Source organism: Megalobrama amblycephala, linkage group LG9 (assembly GCF_018812025.1).
Source record: "Megalobrama amblycephala isolate DHTTF-2021 linkage group LG9, ASM1881202v1, whole genome shotgun sequence".
Classification (NCBI taxonomy): Eukaryota; Metazoa; Chordata; class Actinopteri; order Cypriniformes; family Xenocyprididae; genus Megalobrama; species Megalobrama amblycephala.
In genome coordinates this window covers 33244727-33268820 of record NC_063052.1, presented here as the reverse complement: position 1 = coordinate 33268820, position 24094 = coordinate 33244727, and the positions used below count along the sequence as shown (strand labels likewise).

The following is a 24094-nucleotide window of genomic DNA, read 5'->3' as shown; positions in this document are numbered from 1 at the left end:
CACTTAAATATGGGAAAATCAAGTCAGTTACCTTCTTAAAGGCTGAAAGGTTTGACTGGTCTTTTACCCTCTTCAGCAAGCACCCGAAACTCTCAAACCTTGCCAGCAAAGACCATCAAACCACATTAGGCTGGTTTAAGAAGGTTTTAAGCAGTAAACTGCAAATAAAACTGTACAATTTAAGACTTTAGTCAGACTTTTGAATTAAGTATTATCAACAGCATTACTCTTTCTAATATATGCACTGCATAACCAAGGTACGGCCTTTAAAATGTCGACAGTTTATTGCTATGGCAGACTGGAAACGCTAGTTGCCTCAAAAGACCTCACAACACCTCACTTTGCAACTTAACGTCAATGTCAACATTCATGCATTTGCTTTGTTTTTTGACGAGTTGGCCGGTGGGGCGCTATCGTAGGCCGCATGTTGTGGCGCCATCTACAGGTGTGCTTTCTCTTTTTGGTGAAGGGGTTTAATTTTCACTAACTGCAATAATCTTAATTCTCTCTCTCTTGCTTCTTCAGATGTATGCCAATGCTGAGGTATTTAATTTTTTACTTTGTTTTTTTTTTAATTAATGAATTAATTTATTATTATTTTTTAGCAAATAATCTACTACAATGCTTTGTTGCTGAAGTGACTCATTGCTACCTGCTATACTTACTGCAATCCACAAAACATGACCCAGAACAGCTTTTATGTATTTATATTATGTATTTATATATGAGATTATTAACACCTCAAGGTAAATAATGTATTATTTTATTAAGAAATTTCTTTGGAATTTAACTTAACCATACTTTAAAGAATACGGTTACTTTCTAAATGTGTTGTTCCTTGGCTTGCTTAAAACTTAAGCTAATAAAGAGTAGCTGACAGCAGAGACCTAACAATTCTCATTTTATTCTTTATTGTGTTAAAGTAATTGTTTATGGTCCTTGAGAAAGAGAGATTATTTGCAGCCTTTCCAGTTACTGATTTTGGCGTTTAATGAAACTAATTATATTTGACTAAAGCAAACAATAAAAAGGATTCTAAAACATTTCATGTTTACGTTTGCTCATTGTTTCCTTCTTTTATGCCTTCAACACTTTATAGCCGGATCCCAAACCAATCCCTGGTCCCCCCGGCCCTGAGGGACCTGAGGGGCCTCGTGGACCCCAAGGAGAAGATGGCAGAGATGGGAGAGATGTATGTCTTTCTGTTCAATATACACTTGACTAATGCAAATTAAGGCAAGACACTACAGGCAAAAACTTTGTTTTTTAAATGTTTTTAAACAACAATGTTATAATACATAATGTAATATACATAATATTATAAAAATCAACTTATTTAGCCTGGTGACAGTTGTTGTTGTTACACTTTACAGCATAGTTTAATAATTAAACTATTAATTTTCTTTTTAATTATTTGGGAAAAATAGGAAATACAAAATGATTGCATACTGTATGTTAACAGCCATAACATTAGTCTCTATATTCAACAAGATGTCATCTACTTATAGCATCAACAACTGATTCGATTTTCCTATTCATTCCCTGCAGAGATACTCAAATTCAAATGATTATCAGTTGCAACAATACTTTTTAACTCATGTTCTTTTGTATTGTCATCTTCTGTGATCCAGAGATTTTCCTCTACTAAAAGTCTAGTGAACCTCCATTAGAGCTTTTCCTTAGACTTAAGCAGCTCAAGCTAATGAACCACTTCTTCTTTCGTCCCGGGCAGCTCATTAGGGGTTTTGTTCTCTTGTTCAGGGAGGCAGAAGCTGCTCATTAGAGATTTTCTTATGTCAACACCTCTGTCCTGTTTCACTCACTGACTTACAGTTTTTTTTTTTTTTTTTTTTTTTTTTCTTGTTTTTTTTTTTAGCACATAGTGTCCTTTTCTCATTTTTTATTTTCTTCTGTTCTTCAGGGTATTCCAGGTACCCCGGGCACCCCCGGAGCTCAGGTAAGTGTGAAATATTGACGGAACTTCTTCATCTCCAACATCAACAGTGAATTTATAACAGCTAAGGGGCGATGTTAGGCATGACGCGGAGGGTTATAGATGCAACTTTCATGAAGTAAAATCTCTAAAAGCCTTCCTTCCACTGGAAAAAATAGTCCCTGACCATGAACAGCAACAGAATGCGTCATCTCATGGAGATCAACTTAAAACAGACTAGGTAAAGTCAGATTGTAGCAAAGACTGCTTGAGAGTGAGTCAGTCAGTAGCGAAGACTTTTATTTTGAAAGACACTAGCGTTGTCAGTGTCAGGGCTCGGGAAATCCCTTAACTGTTAAAAAGACAAGATATGTCTTGACATTCAGATGGATTTTTTTTTTAATATGAACAAAGGACTAACCTGAAGGAAAATGCTATATCAATGCAGGTAATACAAACTTCATTGAGAACAAACATATGCATGAGTTGCTAAGGGTGGTTGCTAAGGGTGTTGTGCAGTGATACATAAAACTGTTGGGTGAAGTGGTCATAGCCGTGTTTTATCGTGAATAAAACACGGCTATTGACCAATCAGAATCAAGGACTGGAACTAACCGTTTTATAAATCTATTATTATTATTATTATTATTATTATTATTATTATTATTATTATTATTAAACACTAAAATAAATATTGTAAGCTACAAAGTTTACAAAACTGATACAGAATTCTGTACATGTTTTTAATGAAAACCTGCTAAAAATAGTTTGTAAGCTACAAGGATTATAAAGCTCATATACAATTCAATTCTAAAAATAAAAAACACACTAAAAAGAATTAGTTTGTAAGCTACAAAGATTTTAAAGCTGATATATAAATCTACACTAAAAAAAAAAAAATATTGTAAAATTGATATATACACTTCTGGGCAAAAAAAGAAAAGAAATTAGGTCAAGCCCAAAGTGACTAAACACTAAGCTTTTAATGGTCTTAACCACAAATTATTGGTCAGGTAATTAATTAGCAAAATTTAAACAAATCCACTTTTTAAAAATCCATTGCTGTCTCAAAAAAAACAAAAAAACAAAAAAAACAAAGACAGAATAAAGTTTTTAGCAGAATATGGGAATTTGTATGTGGAGTGATGAATCACAATGAAACACGAGTTGCATGCTCCAGAGCAGTGTCTTCGAAAATCTGTTGAGAAATATAATAATAAATCCATCTCTGCCACAGTGAAGCATGGAGGAAGAGGTGTCATTGTGTGGGTGGATTTTCCTTTAAATAAAATGAGAACAGAGTCCTGAGAACTAAATTTGAACAATGCCCTATGTGTCACATGGATTGTATTATACAATATTTTGTAGTATATAAACTTCTAAAATGAAAATATACAAGTATGTAAGTTTATAAGTAAGTATAGACTAAAACGAAAACTTAGATTTCACTCAGTAAGACTGAACATCACCTTTATTGAACTTGACCGCTATATCCATTAAAACAGAGCAGCAAGTTTTATATTATAACTCCTAATCAGAAAATGCATTTTCAGGCTGCCAGATCCAAAACACAGCCAATCAATCCAGCTTCCTCTGTCAATATCTATTAAGGGAAAGCATGGTTGAATTGCACCATCATCTGGAGTGTCATAAATAGGTGAAATACTGCTCAGAGCTGACTGTGGTCCTATCAGATGAGGACAGATGAAGAGAGGAGTCCGGCATCGCTAATTATGTTAGAATAGACCCGCCAAGCTCCGCCATATCTTAGCAACGGCTTCAGTCGATGCTGAATGATGATAAACCTGTTTTTGTCTTTCTGTGTGTGTTGTAGGGCAGCAAAGGAGATCGAGGTGAGGTTGGACTGCCAGGACAGAGAGGACTGCAGGGGGCCCCAGGACCAATGGTTAGTATTGAGACACATGGCCTTAATAACACAACCTAAACGAGACAATAACACTTTACAATAAAGTTCCATTTGGTAATGTTATTAAACTGCATTAGTTAACACAAATTAACAATGAATAGTTGTACTTTTATTAACGAATGTTAACAAAAAATAAATACTATCACAAATGTATTGCTCATTATGTTAGTTAATGCGATGGGACCTTATTGGAAAGAGTTAACAGTGAGACAATCAATAATGTGTAATCAGTTTCACAGCTCCACACAAACTGTTTTATTTCATTATGCTAAATGAATCACTGTAATGTTAATTGATTCTCTTTGTATGTGTGTAGGGACCAATGGGCCCCATGGGGCCACGAGGACCAGTGGGAGAAAGAGTAAGAGACCTCAGAATGATCCCTTAAATCTGTTTGAATTCACATTGAATTCACAAGTTATTGACACGTTAGTGTGATAAAGAAACGTATGAATGTGAAAATAAAGCACAGGACATGCTTGATGTTAAAAAGAGTGCAATAAGCCACAAACATTATTCACACACTGACTGACACACACCTGAAGTGCACACAAACAGAAAGCCACCTTAACATCACACATGCTTGAATGTCTGTTTTGGCGAGTTTTCACATAAATCGTGTGTAAAAAGATGGGAGAAAATCAGATGTGTCAATATATTGGATCCGTGCATCAGATCTTAAAGTGACAGCAGCCTAATAAACCTGCTGCCGTCTGTCATTAATGTTAATTAAACAACAAAAAACAAAGCTAAACTTATGCTAATATTTGGTTTTGTTGGGGTTTCTAGGGTCTTCCTGGTTTCCCTGGACCTGCCGGACCCCCTGTAAGTCTTTTCCTCATTTTTGGAAAGCAAACACATGCTGTTGACGTGTTCTATTGACATCGTATTGTCATATTGGTTTCTTGTATTTTGTATTGTATTTAAAAATTACACTTGTCATGTTTTTTTTAGAAAATGTATACATTTTGAAGGTTTGACTTATTCCATTTTTTTATCTTTTCTAGGGACCAGAGACTGTTGGCCCTCCAGTATGTATAAATAAATCGCTGTAATTTGTCTCACTCTCAGCTTTTCATTTTACATTTACACTTTTTAATGCTACTTTCCACTCATGCAGGGACCCCCAGGGAAGCCTGGTACTCCAGGAGATGAGGGAAACATCGGACCAGAGGTTGGAATTCTTTTCAAAGTGTCATGAAATGCATTAATACCCTTAAGGCATCTTAACACAGCTAAAGAGTTAAGGCTACTCTCTGCCTGCTCAAAATTCTGTGTAATGCTGCATAAAATCCTGACTAAATTATGTCTGCTCTAATCCACTTCAGCCCCTAGTATCAAAGTATACAGTTATAATTGCTGTTTAAATGCATTTATGCCACCCTTTAAGCAGCATTAAACAGACACCTAAATGCCATTTCAGTGCTTCTGTGCCACCTTTGCATTGTAAAATTGGCATTAGATATAGGTTTTCATACTTAACGTAGCTCTCATTGTCATTGCTTTATTGGTTATCTCTGTTACCTGATTATAAATGTTCTTTATTATATTTTCCAGGGTCCTCCTGGGCCAAGAGGAGGACTTGGGCTCCCAGGACCACCAGGCCCACCAGGACCTCCAGGACCAGCAGTAAGACCTGCTTCTACTATTGACATATTTCCTAATTTCATAAGTTTAGCAATTTTACATATGGCGAATGCTTTTAAACAACTTAAAAGGAACAGATACTGGTATGGGCTTAATTTAGTTAAAGGATTTGTTCACCCAAAAATGAAAATTCTGTCATTAATTACTCACCCTCATGTCGTTCCACACCCGTAAGACCTTCATTCATCTTCAGAACACAATTACAATGTAAGTTCCATCTTCGGAACTTACATTGTAATTCACTTTTTGTCTTTGTACATTCTAAGACTCTTTGAGTAATTTTGTCCCTGCTGTTAACCCTTACTTTACTTTAATCTAAACTACGCTGCTGTCATTCTGCTATCCGTAGGGGCCACAAGGTGCTGGGAACCCTGAGGGAAGTGGGGAGACTGTGAGTGCTTGTTAGATTTTAATAATATTCATGCTTCACATGGACACACAGAACTTGCACATCAGCATTCAAGACATGTTTTCTGGCAAAGGCCTATATCTTGGAACACAAAAAGATACAGTATGCAACATATAGAACTTGGAAAATATGTCAACTTGCACTATATTTGCTCTGTAATTTATCATTGGCTGATGGAACTACAGCAAAATCTTAATAAGACTTGACAGTCGGTTGCAGTTCTCTCTTCTTAAATCTTCAGTGCTTCTTTTGCATGTCTCTGGTGAGCTACATAGGCTGAATGTGTGTTATTCTTCACTTCCTGTCTGATCCTGCAGTTAATGATGAATGGACCTGATGCGCTTGTGTGTCTCATTTTGTTAGCAGTGCCAGACAACATGCCCAGCTGGACCACAGGGATTGCCTGGTCTGCCAGGGATGAAGGTGAGTCCCTACCCCCAAGTATTAAACTTTGGCATGTAACACATCTGTGCTTGTGCTTTAGACATGAATCATTCCTCTAATCATGTGTCTTGTTGAGGAGAAATCCGCTGTTACTTACTACGTGATCAGAGTTCTGATTTACACCTGATGGATGACAAAACATGCAAAAAATGTCATAAATTTACATTGAAAGGAGCTCCAATTTTAACATTTTGCGCTAATCATGTTGTTCTGAGCCAAATGTGATACTGATTTTATACAAACGTTCAATAAAAAAAGAAGTTAATATTAAGTGACTTAAATTTTAGACAACATTATGAAAGGCATTAGACAAGGTCAGAACGTCTGGATGTGCACAGCTGAATCATCAGACTAGGTAAGCAAGCAAGGACAATAGCAAAAAATGTCAGATGGAGCAATAATAACTGACATGATCCATGATATCATGATATTTTTAGTGATATTTGTAAATTGTCTTTCTAAATGTTTCGTTAGCATGTTGCTAATGTACTGTTAAATGTGGTTAAAGTTACCATCGTTTCTTACAGTATTCACAGAGACAAGAGCCGTCGCTATTTTCATTTTTAAACACTTGCAGTCTGTATAATGCATAAACACAACTTCATTCTTTATAAATCTCTCCAACAGTGTAGCATTAGCCGTTAGCCACAGAGCATAGCCTCAAACTCATTCAGAATCAATGTAAACATCAAAATAAACACTGTACTTACACGATTAGACATGCTGCATGACGAACACTTTGTAAAGATCCATTTTGAGGGTTATATTAGCTGTTTGAACTTTTTTTATGTTGTTTAAGGCAAGCGCAAGCTCTTGGGGCATGGAGCACGAGATTTAAAGGGCCACACACCCTGAATCGGCTCATTTCTAATTATGCCCCAAAATAGGTAGTTAAAAAAATGACTTTAAAAAAATCTATGGGGTATTTTGAGCTGAAACTTCACAGACACATTCAGGGGACACCTTAGACTTATATTACATCTTTTAAAAAGAAGTTCTAGGGCACCTTTAAGTGCATCATTTTATTTTTCCATCATATTTTCTATATTCAAAATGTTATTTTTAAAACATTAATCTCAACATTATTTATGCAGGTTGTACCAATTCAGATGCAACTTCTGTACAGCACAAAGATGAATTTTAATTTTAGTGATTTGATTGGTAACAGCTCTATAGTGTCTTATTATTGTAATTGTATTTATTGATTACATATAAGACATCTCTCAGACCGTAGATATGGATTTTTAGATGAATTTAAGGAGTGTTGGTCTTGTCTTGGTCTCAACACACTCTGGTCTTGGTCTTGACTTGGTTTAGGTGGTCTTGACTACAACACTAGCATCCAGCCACCTGGGGACGATCAAAATGGTTTGGCTTCACTTTTAAAGACATGTGCGGCACACCCGAGATCAACCCCAATCGCCTTCCAATGCCCTAGAACACCTTAGCAACCACATAGCAACACCCTAGTAACACACCGAACACCCGTACACTTGGAAAGTTTTCAATAACAATTGGAAAAATATGTATTTAGTCCTTAAACTTTAAAAATATAAACAATTTAAAAACTTTAAAAAAAAAAAAAAAAAATATATATATATATATATATATATATATAATATTTGTGTTTCTTAATACTGTAGGTTCCATTTACTTATTGTTGCACAAAGATTAAATGTGTTGTCTGGAGTAGCATAATTTTGCTCACTGAGGAATGTTTCTTTGGCCAAACACCAACTGCTTTTCTAATGAATGAGTGTGTTATTAAATTGAATCTCTCTGCCAGGGACATCGTGGTCTTCCAGGTGTGGACGGTGTGCCAGGTATCCAAGGTGAAAAGGTAAGAATGCTTTGAAACGTTCTTAAGAATGATAAAAACCAAGAAAGAGCAATACACAAGCTCTTCAGAATGATTAATCAACAAAAACTGTAGTCATTTTCTTCTTTATTTACAGGGAGAGCGAGGGACCGCTGGAGAGCAAGGTCCTCCTGGACGTGCAGGAGATGATGTATGAAAACTTTGTTCATTCTTTGTAGATCGAGATGTGTTCACCTTTTTAATATTGTCTGCCATCACAAGAATATATTTTTTACACTTTGTCATATTATGTTTACTCAAATTCCCTGCAGGGTCAGCGAGGTCCAATCGGATTCCCTGGAGCTCATGGCGATAAAGGAGATCGGGTAAGATTTAAAAAATATTCTTCATCTGCATCAGTTGAGGAAAGAGCCAGAGGAACGCTTGCAGAGCAGTATCCTCCAATGCATGAAATAATTATTACATTTGTTTAAAGCTCATTAAAGCCAATCAAATAACATCTGCAGTCAGTGAACAGATTAAAACTGCTGTGCTAGCATAATGTATGCAGGGTAAAAAAATTAGGCTTGTGTGACTACACAAAAGCAATAGAAATGTCATTTTCCATCTGAGCAGAATGAGCTTTGGTAAAGTTTTAGCCTGCCTGTTTCATCTCTGCAGGGACCCCCTGGATTCAACGGGATCCCGGGACCCACCGGACCACCAGGATCCCCAGTACGTGAGCAGAGTGCACCATGAGTGCATAAATTAGTTAAATAAATACTAAACTAAAAATAATATGTATTATATAAATTATTATAATATCTATATTTATTATAAACAATATATTAATATAATAACATATTATATATTATATATTGTATACAATAAATTAATTTTCAGAATCAGCATAAATTTATGGCAGCGATAGATGCTATTTACACTAAATTTAAGTATAATATACAATGGTCCTTCCCTGTTGTATTGAAAATCGATAATTTTCAAGGTATCATATCAAAGTAGTATCGTGACAACACTAGTGTGGGGTGCCACAAATTTTTGAAAATTTTCAAAGGGTGCCGTGACTGAAAAAAAGTTTGGGAAACACTGCTTTAATGATTGATAGTTCACATGTAAGTTTGAAAAGTTACTTATAGTTAGAATGTCTAAACTGGACAATTGCAAAATAAAGTGGACATCACAAAAATAAAGTGTTCCCAAAAATATTGCTGTTTTTAGTGCAAATACTGGCAGATATTTACACCTCTGTGTATTGTAGTATATTATAAAACAGTGCAATAATAACAACATATTCAGTGTATATGATTGTATTTAGTAAAATCATAACTGGATGCTGCTTTATTGGGACATTACTTGTACAGATAATGAATTCTATATTGAGTTTAGTGAAGTAAATGAGTATTTATGTATCTTAACAGGGTGTTGAAGGCATCAGAGGGCGACAGGGACATCCTGGTCCTAAAGGAGATGATGTGAGTTATTGCTGTCCATGTGATCTACTCTACTCAAGAACACTATGAATGAAATAACAATCTGTGAAATCATTTAAAGTTACCTGGTTTCTTTCTGACGAATTACAATGTGTTGTTTTAGGGTGCGATTGGAGCCCCGGGAGAGAAGGGAGCTGCTGGTGCCAAGGGTGACACTGTGAGTGACACACAGCAAAATCTCCAGAGTTAAATCGACTCTGCTCAGAGTACATATGGTCCCTCTCTAAATAGTGTTAAAATAACACTGAAGCAGAGTTAAAGTTAATGAGATAATTAAACAATTAAGTAAGTGATGATTGTGCAATAGTGATGAACACCTGCTGTTAACAAGCAGAATCACTGAAAAAAATAGAAACACAAGAACTACAACTGACTTCAGTCACAGCCTTATTAATTGCTTAGAGTTGATTTAACTCTGGGGATTTTACTGTGCATTTATGCTTCAAATGACCTTCATATTCACCATCACTGTAATATTTATGAAATTGTGCTGAAGAGTTACTTGAAATGTCTTTGATAACTTTAATGATGTTGAAGAGGATGTGTATTTGTAGGGTGAGCCAGGAAAGCATGGATCTGATGGAGCACCAGGAGCTCAAGGAGAGAAGGTGAGTTATGATGATGTTTATGCTAATGCATACAATTCAAAATTCATTCCATTTGTACCTGGTGCACTGCATGCATATCCTGTTTTTATGATGCAATTTTACCTTTTTGCTTATTAAAATGCGTATTGTTTTGTGACTCAAATCATTGATTCTTAAATTGATAAAAACTGAAGAAGAATTTGAGATTTTGCCGTCTGCTTGACAGGGAGACCCAGGTCTGCCCGGAGCCATTGGTGTCAGAGGAATTGTGGGAATTCCAGTGAGTTAATCAGTGCATTTGTATATGTTTCAGTATGTGTTATTTGTGTGTGCTTTTCCTGAAATGATTCTCAAAGCTGCTGCTGTTACTCTGAAAGCTATCGAAAGAGATTTTGCCTTTACAGTAAATACTGAATTTACATGAGGCATGTGGTACTGACACCAACAAACTGTAAATGAGGAGATTTTTTACTCATTTGTAATCTGTGACTCACCTTGACTTAACAATGTTGCATCTCAAATTCAGGGTTTACCAGGAAAACAGGGACTCGTGGGTCCTGCAGGCCAAAAGGTAAACATCATTTACATAAAAAAATTATACATGCTGAATCTAATTTGAATTTTAAAACAGTGATGCCATAGCAAGCAATTGCACTCTTTCTATTACAGGGTGAAATCGGTGCTGTAGGACCGACTGGTCCAGTTGGGCTTCCTGGTAAAGATGTGAGTATTATTGTATTTTTTGCACTTGTATGCACATGTTTTTATGGTCAACTAACAATGTAACTAACAATTAACTACAATATTTGCCTCAATAAACTCCTAATTACTGCTTATTAATAGTTAGTAAGGTAGATGTTAAATTTAGACATTATGTAGGATTAAGGATGTAGAATACGGTCATGCAGAAGACATTAATATGTGCTTTATATGTACTGATATACAGCCAATATCCTAGTAATATGCATGATAATAATAAGCAACTAGTTAATAGTGAGAATTGGACCCTAAACTAAAGTGTTACTGTTTTTATTTATGATTATTAATCTTGTTAATTTTATATTTTAGGGAGCACCTGGACCAGCAGGAGAAGATGGAACTCCAGGAGCCAAAGGAGCCACTGTAATAAAAACACAATTCAAACATACATACAAACATCTTTTTTGTTTTTTATTATTTTATTTACTTATTTTGCTTTGGCGCACACCATTCTGTGCTGAGATTATAATTCATCGTAATTTCCTAAAAAATGGATCCAATTAATCAACAAACTTCCCTCCTCAGGGTGAAACAGGAAAACAGGGTCCAGTCGGCCAAATGGGCCCGCAAGGAATCCAGGTGGGTTGGACATATCAATGGACCTGTTTGTTTGATTATGGATCTTAATGGCTGTGTTCCAATTTGCATATTTATACTATGCAGTAAAAGTATGTACTTTACTGGAGATGGCAAAGACAGTCCATGTGAGCAAGTTGTAATTTATCGTGCAAGTAAAAAACAAAAACAAACGTGTATTGTTTGATACTACCATATGATGCATATGTTTGCATGTGATTCCAAGCATTTACAGGCATCCCACCCAGCAAAAACTCATTTTCGAGAGATGACAACCCCCATTCCCAATTAGTATAATTACAGTAAATGCGTGACTACTGATAAAAGGCAATTATATGGTGAAGCGCTTTATACATTGTTATTGTACAGTAATTCATTATTATTTTGACTACTTGCGCAGGGAGATAAAGGTGACCAAGGACTCATGGGTCCTCGTGGAATCAAGGGTCACACGGGTCATAAAGGAGACCAGGTGTGATCATTGTTCATTTTAATAATCATAACAGAGCAGACCTTATTATTTTTCACTGTGTTATCATGTCATTATTCTGTTATTTCAGGGTCCAATGGGTCCCATCGGTCCCAAAGGAAGTGAGGTAAATTATAAAGCCCCAGTCGATCCATGCACTCAGTGACCTTATTAAATGCCTGCTGCTTCCTGCACTTGCATTAATACCATGTAATTTTACAATAATGTCTTTCTCTCTTTTCATTCTAAAGGGAGATCCAGGTGTTTCGGGAGAACCAGGCGTGAAGGGTGATCAGGTTCGACATATTTATAGCAACATACCCGGTCATACCCTCTAATTATATTTCAGTATGTGTACAGTAGTGTGATGGTTTTTAATAATGGTTTACAGGGGCCTCCGGGTATTACTGGAATCAAGGGAGAGGTAAGTGTGCCACCTTCAACATCCATTCAAAACATATTGGTGAAAAACAAACAAAAATGTCATTTTTAAATCTAAGTATTTATATATAAAACAAATCAATAATAGATTTAGAAATTAAATAAATTATTTTATAAAATACATATATATTAGAGCCGCAACTAGCAATTATTTTGATCGAATAATATATATATATATATATTTTTTTTTTTTTCAATTAGTCTATTAATCTAATTATTATTATGGTTAATCTATCGATTCTTTTCTGATTAGTTGGTTAATCCTTTAGTTAACGTATTGATAAATAATAACCATATAACCATATATATATATATACATATATATAAAATGATAGACCTAAACTTACCACATCTTAACACTTTTCCTTCAGGAAGTAAAAATGATTGCTTTTGTTGTATGTTTTTTCTTCTTATTCATTGTTTTATTCAAGCGTGGAGAGAAAGGCCAGAGAGGAGCTACAGGGGCTGATGGTCGTCCAGGACAGCCAGGTCATGAGGGTCTGACAGGACCCCAGGGAGCCAGAGGTCTGGAGGGGGAACGAGGTCTGCCAGGATCCCCTGGTCCCAGAGGTCTACCTGTCAGTACATGGCTTAATGACATTGTTCACTTTCATCTTTGACTGGACAGTATGTTGCTATTTAAAAATGCCTTTTGTGCAGTTGTTGCTGATGTTGTTGAAAAAATTTATTTTTAAAGGGTCCCAAGATGAATGACGAGAAGATCCGTGAGATTTGTTCAGTTATTGTTGAAGGTACAACATCTTTATTAGTTATTAAAGGATTAGTTAATTCCAGAATTAAAATTTCCTGATCATTTACCAATGGGGTGAAGGTCCAAACTGCAGTTTCAATGCAGCTTCAAAAGGCTCTACACGATCCCAGACGAGGAATAAGGGTCTTACAGTGCCCTCCACAAATATTGGCACCCTTAGTAAATATGAGCAAAGGCGGCTGTGAAAAAAAATCTGCATTGTTTATCCTTTTAATCTTTCATTCAAAAAATTCACAATATTCTAACCTTTCATTGAAGGAAAAGAATTGAAAATGGGGGAAAAAGCTCATTATGAAATAAATGTTTTTCTCCAATACATGTTTGCCACAATTATTGGCATCCCTAGAAATTCTTCTGAGTAAAATATCTCTGAAGTATATTCCCATTCACATTTACATTTTTTAGCATACCAGGGTGACTAGGAGCATGAAATTGTGCAGCCAGTATATATATATATATAGGAGTACAAATATGTGTAAACACAAAGGCCAAATCCCCTTAATCATTCATCACAATGAGAAAAAAACAAATAATATATTTCTGATGTGCAGCAAAAGATCATTGAGCTTCACAAAATAGAAAATGGGTATAAGAAAAAAGCTAAAGCATTGAAAATCCCCATTTCCACTATCAGGGAAATAATTAAGAAGTTTCAATCAACTAAAGATGTTACAAATCTGCCTGGAAGAGGACGTGTGTCTAAATAGTCCTAATGTGAAGTGAGGAGGAAAGTTTGAGTGGACAAAGACTCTTCAAGGATCACAGCTGGAGAATTGCAGAGATTAGTTGAGTCTTGAGTCTCAGAAAGCCTAAAAATTGATCAAACAGCACCTACATCCCCACAAGTTGTTCGGGAGGGTTTCAAGAAAAATCCTTCATTGCTCATCCAAAAACAAACTCCAGCATATTCAGTTGTCAGACAAGACTGGAACTTCAAACGGGACCAGCTTCTGTGGTAAGATGAAACTAAAAAAATAGCTTTTTGGCAGCAAACCCACCAGATGGGTTTGGTGCACACATGGATAAAAAGTACCCCATGCCCACGGTTAAATATACTGCTGGATCTTTAATGTTGTGGGCCTATTTTTCTGCTGGAGGTCCTGGACATCTTGTTCAGATACATGGTATCATGGATTCTATCAAATACTAACAAAAAAAATCAAAACCTGACCGCTTCTGCTAGAAATCCAATAATGGGCCATGGTTGGATCTTCCATCAGGACAATGATCCAAAACAAACATCAAAACCAACACAAAAATGTGTCACTGAGCACAAAATGAAGCTTCTGCCATGGCCATCCCAGTCCCCTGACCTGAAACCTAAAGAAAATGAGTGGAGTGAACTGAAGAGAAGAAGCACCAACATGGAGCCGGGAATCAGAAGGATCTGGAGAGATTCTGTATGGAGGAATGGTCTCTGATCTCTTGTCAGGTGTTCTCCAAACTCATCAGACATTATAGAAGAAGACTCAGAGCTGTTATCTTGGGAAAAGGATGTTGCAATAATTGGGTGCCAATAATTGTGGCCAACATGAACTAGAGAAAAACATTTATTTCATAATGAGCTTTTCCACCCATTTTCAAATGTTTCACTTAAATGAAAGGTTAGAATTTTGTGAATTTTTTTAATGAAAGATCAAAAAGATAAACAATGCAGATTTATTTTCACAGCCACCTTTGCTCATATTTACTAAGGGTGCCAATATTTGTGGAGGACACAGTATCTAGCGAAACGATCGCTAAAAAATTATATACTTTTTAACCACAAATGCTTGTCTCGCACTAGCTCTGCAATGTGCGTCCACGACTTCATGCATTACGTAGTCACGTTGGAAAGGTCACACGTGACGTAGGCGGAAGTACCGACCCAGTTTCAAACGGCCTTTACAAAAAAAAAAAAAAGCTAAAACAATGATGTTGGAAGATTTTGAAGTTGGAGGAGAAAATGAGATGGAATTTTTCATTTTTCTGCCTACGTAACACATGACCTTTCCAACGTGATTATGTAATGTGTGAAGTCGTGGATGCGCATCGCAGAACTAGTGCAAGACGAGCATTTGTGATTAAAAAGTATATCTTTTTTTTTTTTTTAGAAAATTATAATAATTTCTATAGACAATAACCTTGTTCCTCGTCTGGGATCTTGTAGAGCCCTTTGAAACTGCAATTTGGACCTTCAACCATTTGTCCCCCACTAAAGTCCATTATATGGACAAAAGTCCTGGAATGTTTTCCTCAACAACCTTAATTTCTTTTCGACTGAGGAAAGAAAGACATAAACATCTTGAATGACATGGGGTGAGAAAATTATCAGGAAATGTTCATTCTGGAGTGAACTAATCCTTTAACGTCACCATGAAATCAAAATGGACAATTCTTATTTTTTATGGAATATTGCAGTATTTATTATAAATGATTTATCTCTGCACATCATTCTTTTCTTTAGTTAATGTGCCCTCGTAATCTTTTATCAAAATAACTTCCACTCCCTCTTGCAACAACATCTCTTCTCTGATGACTTGTTTACTGGCACAACCTGTCATTCACATGTCAATCATCCAATCAGTTACCGATGAACAAAATCAATACCCACCCTACGTTTTATCTTGATCGAGAAGCTGTTTCAGGGGCCATTTACAAGACATTTTCAGCTAAAAATTTAAAACTTTTTTTGCATTTTGGTCATTCATTTACATGACAACGGCGTTTTAGTGGCCTGAAAACACAAACTTTTGGGTATCAAACTATACTGCCATCGTCTCCGTGTAAAAACACGAATTTGTGAAAAAGATGATGTCATGCCCATGCATATTACATCACGTGTTCAGTCTGTAGGCGCATAGTGTTTCTTTACAAAGTGACATTGCCAACTACTGGCCTGATGTGAATAATACCGCGTTTATAATAATTTTCGTGGATCTGTGTAAACGGAGATCGTTTTGACAGTGGTGTTGTCTTGTGCCTGTTGTCTTTATACCTTAAATCAGATTTACAGTACATCACACTAGGGAAGAAAAGACTTCCATTTAATGCCGACTTTAATCACTTTAAAACACCTACATCATGGGTGTCTAGTCCTATTCCTGGAGATCTACCTTCATTCAAAGTCCAGCCGTGATCAAACACACCTGAACCAGCTACTTAAGATCTTCAAGAGCACTTGATAATTACAGACAGGTGTGTTGGAGCAGAGTTGGATCTGAGGTTGATCTCCAGGAACAGGATTGGGCACTCCTGACCTACATCAATCATATTTTTCTTTATAAATGGCAACTAAACTGTAACATCGTATTGTACTAAACAGAACATTTAGATGCCTACAAGAAGGAACTAGCCAAGAAACCTCTTCCCATTGGAGCCCCTGGAAGTCCAGGACTCATGGGACCACCTGGACCACCGGGACCAGCAGGTCCTGCAGGAGAAGCCGGACCCAGAGGACTTATGGGCCCCAAGGGGCCTCAAGGATACTATGGCCTTCCTGGAAAACCAGGAGTTAAAGGTGCCATTGATTTGACTCTCACTTCCTTTGATATTTCCAAACTATGTCTCACTGTTCCAATTGGTGCTCAGCTGAATTAAGCTAAGCTCTTGAGGATGCAGTGTTGTGATTGCAGTGAGCCTTTGAATGCAAACATCGTTTATTTGTTTTTTATTGCCTGTGAATTCTCAAGATCAAATGCTCGTAATTATGAAATATTGAGTTAAGCTTCAGCTGCGTCATGCAAATTGTTTACTTTATAAATATTCATTAAAGATTTCACAGCAAAAAGACACTTGCTAAAAAATATAAACTATTAATCAGACAACAGAAGGCATTTAGATTGTGTACAGTAGGTTTTTCAGCAAAGTTTTGATCACGTTGACAGTTTAGAGGCTTTAGAAATTTGCATATGCATAATAATATGATACAATAAGCTTTATCGGCTTAGCACTTAAAAGTAATTCAGGCAACTCGCCAATTTTAAAAAGAGCACGTTGTAAAGCCCCTTTAGTGATCCACATCATGCTAATGGTGCTTGCTAAAATTCCTTTAATATCACATAATGTGCACAGCTGAATATCTCTGCAAGAATCAGCCATTTTTATGCTATTTCATAATTGGATTTTTCCTCTGAAACTGCGAGCTCACATTGATTTCGATCAGTTACTGGCGGTCTTGTCATTCAAGGGTAACAGCCTCCAGAATGTTAAGCATTGCAGTTCTTTTGTCCTCACGAGCGGAGGCTGTTGTACAGTGAGTGCAGTCTGTGCTAATTGCCACCGAGCCGAGGAGGAATGCTACGCTTGCTAATAAGACAGAGATTGAGATGCAATAACAGGATGATTAGAAAAGCCCCCGACTGCATCTCAATCTACCTCAATTATTTCTGCAGAACCTCTGAGGATGTCAACATGTTTATTGAAGTTTACAAATGCTTCTCCAGAGGAAAATGTTCTAGCATTCTCTGAGCACTCATGCCTAGCAGGGATTTTGACAGTATAAATGTCAGAAGAGGTTCTGAAGACCCTTATAAGAGCTTAAAAGAGAGAGAGTGATAGAATACTCCGGATTCACTAATGTCAGCACTATTAAAACTACACTGTTACCACTCAAACAAAGTTGCTTCATGTTGGTATATGCAGTACTTGTCTATGCACATGTTCTAATGGACATTTAACAAATTAATCTGTAAAATGCCAATTCAACATTTCAAATTTAAATGTTGAAATCAGTAATTATCACTTTTTTAAATACATGAATATGGCAAAAATTCAGTACTATGGTACATATCAAACTATCATCAGAGTTGGGTAATCCAGGGTCCAAAGAGTAAAAGTCCTGCCATATTTTTATTCTACCCACTGAAGCATTAATGAGATAAATAAGTGATTAATTGAGTGATGATTGAGCATTATTGAAGACACCTGATGATAACAAGCAGAATCACCAAAGGAGAAAATCACAATTTTTAAGTTACCATCATCGAGGTCAGGGTTTGTTTTAGTTGAGCTCTTGACCCTTGACTTTTTAATATTAGACTTTGTTTGGGCAGTTTTAACTGCATTAAAACCAACCAGACAAGCAAAGTTAAAAGATAATCAGGTGGCGTTGGTTATGTTTTTACATAATCATTATTTGATCTAAATCACTGAACTCATTTAGAGCCCAATCTCTTAGTTAGATTCACATTATTGATTACAGCAGCACTGTGATTCTACAGCAGATCAGCTTTATCAAAACATTTTTTTTTTTTTTTAGAGTTCTGATTTAACAACAAAAAAAAAAAAAAACAGAGCTCATTTAAACACACAGACATCAAGAATCAGCCTGTGAATCTCAACAGTGGTGCCCATCATAAAGCATGTTGCAATGCATTCTGGGTGCCACCAATCAAAATTCATCCATGCCTCCCATCATGCATTGCTGCATGAATAAATTATGAGCTGAATTGTCTTAGTAATTTTCTTTATTCTCACTATTGAAATTTTGCTGTTTTTCTGTGACTTTTTAGTAGCTTGTTTTCTAATGTTCAGAGTTGATCTGTTGATCACAATATGTTGCTTGTCACCGTCATTGAGATTCACAGGCTGATTCTTGATGTCTGTGTGTGCCTAAAATATATATATATATTTATTTTTTTTGTGATAAGGACAACTTTTTAAAAAAAAATATCTGTATTGTAAAAGCAGATCTTGTGCTGTAGAATCACAGTGCTGCTGTAATCAATAATGTGAATCTAACTCAGAAATTGGGCTCTAAATGAGTTCAGTGATTCAGATCAAATATTGATTATGTAAAAACATAACCAACACCACCTGATCATCTTTTAACTTTGCTTGTCTGGTTGGTTTTAATGCAGTTAAAACTGCCCAAACAAAGTCTAATATTAAAAAGTCAAGGGTCAAGAGCCCAACTAAAGCAAACCTTGACCTCGATGATGGTAACTTAAAAATTGTGATTTTCTCCTTTGGTGATTCTGCTTGTTATCATCAGGTGTCTTCAATAATGCTCAATCATCACTCAATTAATCACTTATTTATCTCATTAATGCTTCAGTGGGTGGAATAAAAATATGGCAGGACTTTTACTCTTTGGCCCCTGGATTACCCAACTCTGACTATCATAATATAATCTGATTCTAATGATGATTATCTGAAAATTTTTTTGTAAAGCATCTTGCTATTCCATATGAAATGTACTATATAAATGTCTATAAAGTGACAATGTGATAGATTTTATTGTCTAATACTTTATATGTTTATGCATTTGTGTAGGTGATGCAGGACAAAAAGGTGACAAGGGCGATAATGGAATTGGTATTCCAGGAATTCCTGGAGAACCCGGACCTCAAGGTACGAAACGCTAAACCTCAACTTTCTGCTAGTCATATTTTAGCACCATTTCGAAAGCTATAGACATTTTAGACTGGTGAAAATTGTTGATTGTTCTAGTTAGTGTTTAGATATTGAGTAGGTGGAAAGACTTCAAAAGTGTTGATCTAGACCAGGAGATCTCAACTTTGGCCCTTGAGGTCCACTTTCTCCAGCACTAATGAACAAACACACCTGAATAAGCTAATCAATGGCTGTGTCCAAAATCGCCCTCTATACCCTTAAATAGGGCACTATTTGAGGGGACAGCCATTTGTAGTGGTGTCCGGAACCATAGGCTGAATCCCAAATGGCACACTTTTATGCACTTTCGATCTTGTGGAATTACAATGGCTGCCGCGAGCACGTTCGTTAAGTCCACGAGACTGTAGGGTGTCCCATTCATCATTTTAGGTTTCAGAAGGTTGCTCGCGAGCGCCCCTTTTGCGGCCGCTATATGCCCTGGATGCGCACTTCAGCTGAGCCTGCAAGTCTGCTAGCTACACAGAGGACTTTACCTGGCAGTCAAAGCGGCATTACGTCAGGAAAGTGCAGACTCAGAGGAAGACCGTGAGAGTTTAGGGTGTCATTTGGGATTCAGCCATGGTGAATGTGATTTCATCAAGTACGACATGTTCCTGGATCAACATCTTTGTTGATCCTGGAACAACATTCCAATCAACCAATCAGATTTGAGGGACAAGTTTACCATTTATGTTAAGTTTAGGCTTGCAGCCAGGGTTAGGTGCTTCTACATCAATGTTATTCACCTCTTTCCCCTCTGATTTTAGGGAGAAGTTATGGGTAGGATTAGGTTTAGGGGTAGGAATAGGGTTAAGACTAAATTTTCGGACAGGAATAAAACAGGTGCTGGTCATATAATTAGAATATCATCAAAAAGTTGATTTATTTCACTAATTCCATTCAAAAAGTGAAACGTGTATATTATATTCATTCATTCATTACACACAGACTGATATATTTCAAATGTTTATTTCTTTTAATATTGATGATTATAACTGACAACTAAGGAAAATCCCAAATTCAATATCTCAGAAAATTAGAATATTACTTAAGACCAATACAAAGAAAGGATTTTTAGAAATCTTGGCCAACTGAAAAATATAAACATGAAAAGTATGAGCATGTACAACACTCAGTACTTAGTTAGGGCTCCTTTTGCCTGAATTACTGCAGCAATGCGAGTTTGCTGGCCAATTAAGAACAGGGATACCATGGTCCTTAAACCAGGTACTGGTAGCTTTGGCACTGTTGGAAAATGAAATCTGCATCTCCATAAAGTTGGTCAGCAGCAGGAAGTATAAAGTGCTCTAAAACTTCCTGGTATACGGTTACGTTGACCTTGGACCTCAGAAAACACAGTGGACCAACACCAGCAGATGACATGGCACCCTAAACCATCACTGACTGTGGAAACTTTATACTGGACCTCAAGCAACGTGGATTGTGTGCCTCTCCTCTCTTCCTCCAGACTCTGGTACCCTGATTTCCAAAGGAAATGCAAAATTTACTTTCATCAGAGAATATAACTTTGGACCACTCAGCAGCAGTCCAGTCCTTTTTGTCTTTAGCCCAGGCGAGACGCTTCTGACGCTGTCTGTTGTTCAAGAGTGGCTTGGGTTTCAGCTGTCGCATTCCTTGTCTCATGTCTTGCATATGTCTGTGCGTAGTGGTTCTTGAAGCACTGACTCCAGCTGCAGTCCACTCTTTGTGAATCTCCCCCACATTTTTGAATGGGTTTTGTTTCACAATCTTCTCCAGGGTGCGGTTATCCCTATTGCTTGTACACTTTTTTTCTACCACATCTTTTCCTTCCCTTTGCCTCTCTATTAATGTGCTTGGACACAGAGCTCTGTGAACAGCCAGCCTCTTTTGCAATGACCTTTTGTGTCTTGCCCTCCTTGTGCAAGGTGTCAATGGTCGTCTTTTGGACAACTGTCAAGTCAGCAGTCTTCCCCATGATTGTGTAGCCTACAGAACTAGACTGAGAGACCATTTAAAGGCCTTTGCAGGTGTTTTGAGTTAATTAGCTGATTCGAGTGTGGCACCAGGTGTCTCCAATATTGAACCTTTTCACAATATTCTAATTTTCTGAGATACTGAATTTGGGATTTTCCTTAGTTGTCAGTTATAATCATCAAAATTAAAAGAAATAAACATTTGAAATATATCAGTCTGTGTGTAATGAATGAATATAATATACAAGTTTCACTTTTTGAATGGAGTTAGTGAAATAAATCAACTTTTTGATGATATTCTAAGTATATGACCAGCACCTGTATGTTGATCCAGGAACATGTCTTACTTGGCAAAATCACGGTGACCAGTCGGCAATATCGAGTGCACTCATTCAATCCCATAATGCACCACAATAACCAATGTACTCTCAACCATAGATATGTATATATATATCTATGCGCGCAATGGTTAGAGAATACCCATAATGCACTGTTGAGGGTCATGCCAAATGAATTTCCGCGCCTGACCTGAAGATGGTGCTCGTGACTGAATCATCCATCCATCCGTTTTCCAACCCACTGGTCAAATGTGGGTACAGCATAATATCATACAGGTATAAATACATTTTTTAATTGGTTATTAAATTGTTCAATTAAGGTTTATACATGCTATTTCCAATGACAGAGTTCAAGATAAATGTTTTCACTACTACTGGAGCTGCCAGTTTGTAAGTTTCAAATGATTATTAAACACCAAGTACAAACTATGCAAAAGCGGCAGCCCTTCCGGCACACTCGGTATCTGAATTCTCTCACTTGTTTTAATTCGCTTCTTCAAGTGAACTATAAGTAATGTTGGGAATAGTGAATAAGGGTATAGGGAGCGATTTTAAACAGCCAAGGTCTTCAGGATTACTAGAATGTTACAGGCAGGCAAGTTTGATCAAGGTTGGAGCTAAACTCTGCAGGAAAGTGGACCTTGAGGGCCAGAATTGAGAAGCCCTGATCTAGACTGTACTATATGTTGTAGTCAAATTCTTGTATGAACCTTTTCAAAACCCTTCCTTATCAAATCTTATTTCATTATAACAGGACCAGCTGGCAAGCCTGGCATTGGCAAGGATGGTCAAGATGGTGCCAGAGGAGAGGCCGGTGTGCCTGGAACCCCAGGAACTCCTGGAGCGAGAGGAGCCCAGGGTCCCCCTGGTCTTTGTGATCCTTCAAACTGCTACAGGCCTCAACCTCTTTACCTGGTTGGCGGGAAGAAATCCGTCAACATCAAGGGTCCATGAACAGAAACATAGAAACCTATTAGAAACCTTCATCACCATCATCATCAGGAGCACAGATGCAGTCCATTTCCGACAAACTTGAAGAGTTCAAACGGCGAGCAGACGGCGAGTTAAACAAACGTGACAGTTGTATAGAGACCTACGGATGCAGCTCCTGATGGTGGATCCAGTTCACATGGTTTATTGTTGTACCTTGTACATAAACTAGTGTTTGTTCTTTCAGATGGTTTACAGTAAATTGCAGATAAATAAATTAATTGGAAATTGATGTTTCCGTTCTTGGGCCACAAACTGGTAAAATCAATGGTGAAGTAATTTGCGGACCTCTACATGCCATGAGATTGCATTTCTGCATGTATTTTTTAAATAATTTTCATAAAAAAATGTGATTGTAAAGACCAATGTTAGACATGGTGCCAGACATTAAGCTACGCCAACAGAACGACAGTGTGATCCAACAACAGGGCAGCTTGAAATAAAAGCTTTTCACCACCATGTTACCTGCGTGCTATGCTTTATTTTTCATGAAAAGCTTTAGTAAGAAGAGCTTTGTCAACCTGTAGATAAGAACTGCATAATTTTTAGACAATTACTTGCAGAAAATGTATTTCTTAAATGAGTACTGTACTTTCAGAAGGACTGATTATAATTGTTACAATATTTTCTTAAAAAGCTTTTATTATTTATATATAGCAGAGCTCCAATAACTAGACCTGGCTTTATAATATTTAGTGATATCATTTGATTATTATTATTTTGATGGCATTGACCTTAAAAGGATAGTTCACCCAAAAATGAAAATGTATCATTTACTCATGTAGTTCCAAATGAAGATGATGAAATCTGAGTAATTTCTTTCCCTCCATTGACAGTCCACGCAACTACCACTTTGATGCTTCAATAAGTTCATAAAGAGATTGTAAAACTAATCCATATGAATTGAGCGGTTTAGTCCAAATTTTCTGAAGACACTCGATCACTTTATACTTTATACGATGCAGAGATTTATTTTAGGCTAATTTAATTTAAACAGAAGCTCGAGTTCGCATGACATGCAAGAACCAATGAGGTTCATTCTCATGTGTTACTACGGAAGAGGATTAGGGCCAAGCAATAATAAAAAAATAAAACCATCTCGAGATTAAAGTTGTTAAATTTCGAGAAAAAAGTCGAGATAAAAGTTGAGAATAAACATTAAA

General features: G+C 36.7%; 1 protein-coding gene across 7 annotated transcripts in view; it reads left to right on the top strand.

Moving 5' to 3' along the window:
- The window catches only part of LOC125275747 (collagen alpha-3(IX) chain), a 57467-nt gene extending 34077 nt beyond the window's left edge, over positions 1-23390 (top strand). For 5 of the 7 annotated variants that reach the window (XM_048202986.1, XM_048202988.1, XM_048202983.1 and 2 more), the window contains 32 exons: positions 526-543; positions 1100-1192; positions 1922-1957; positions 3768-3839; positions 4177-4221; positions 4650-4685; positions 4868-4891; positions 4981-5034; positions 5418-5489; positions 5857-5898; positions 6280-6339; positions 8147-8200; positions 8316-8369; positions 8491-8544; positions 8840-8893; positions 9598-9651; positions 9773-9826; positions 10224-10277; positions 10483-10536; positions 10783-10827; positions 10926-10979; positions 11325-11378; positions 11541-11594; positions 11992-12063; positions 12152-12187; positions 12312-12356; positions 12452-12484; positions 12933-13079; positions 13199-13253; positions 16578-16772; positions 19529-19606; positions 22696-23390. In XM_048202986.1, coding sequence (XP_048058943.1) covers positions 526-543; positions 1100-1192; positions 1922-1957; positions 3768-3839; positions 4177-4221; positions 4650-4685; positions 4868-4891; positions 4981-5034; positions 5418-5489; positions 5857-5898; positions 6280-6339; positions 8147-8200; positions 8316-8369; positions 8491-8544; positions 8840-8893; positions 9598-9651; positions 9773-9826; positions 10224-10277; positions 10483-10536; positions 10783-10827; positions 10926-10979; positions 11325-11378; positions 11541-11594; positions 11992-12063; positions 12152-12187; positions 12312-12356; positions 12452-12484; positions 12933-13079; positions 13199-13253; positions 16578-16772; positions 19529-19606; positions 22696-22895 — 2052 coding nt within the window. In that variant the 3' untranslated portion in view covers positions 22896-23390. The remainder of the gene's footprint in view (positions 1-525; positions 544-1099; positions 1193-1921; positions 1958-3767; positions 3840-4176; positions 4222-4649; positions 4686-4867; positions 4892-4980; positions 5035-5417; positions 5490-5856; positions 5899-6279; positions 6340-8146; positions 8201-8315; positions 8370-8490; positions 8545-8839; positions 8894-9597; positions 9652-9772; positions 9827-10223; positions 10278-10482; positions 10537-10782; positions 10828-10925; positions 10980-11324; positions 11379-11540; positions 11595-11991; positions 12064-12151; positions 12188-12311; positions 12357-12451; positions 12485-12932; positions 13080-13198; positions 13254-16577; positions 16773-19528; positions 19607-22695) is intronic. The other 2 variants (XM_048202989.1, XM_048202990.1) reach the window with 2 other exon arrangements.
- Positions 23391-24094: the final 704 nt, after the last annotated feature.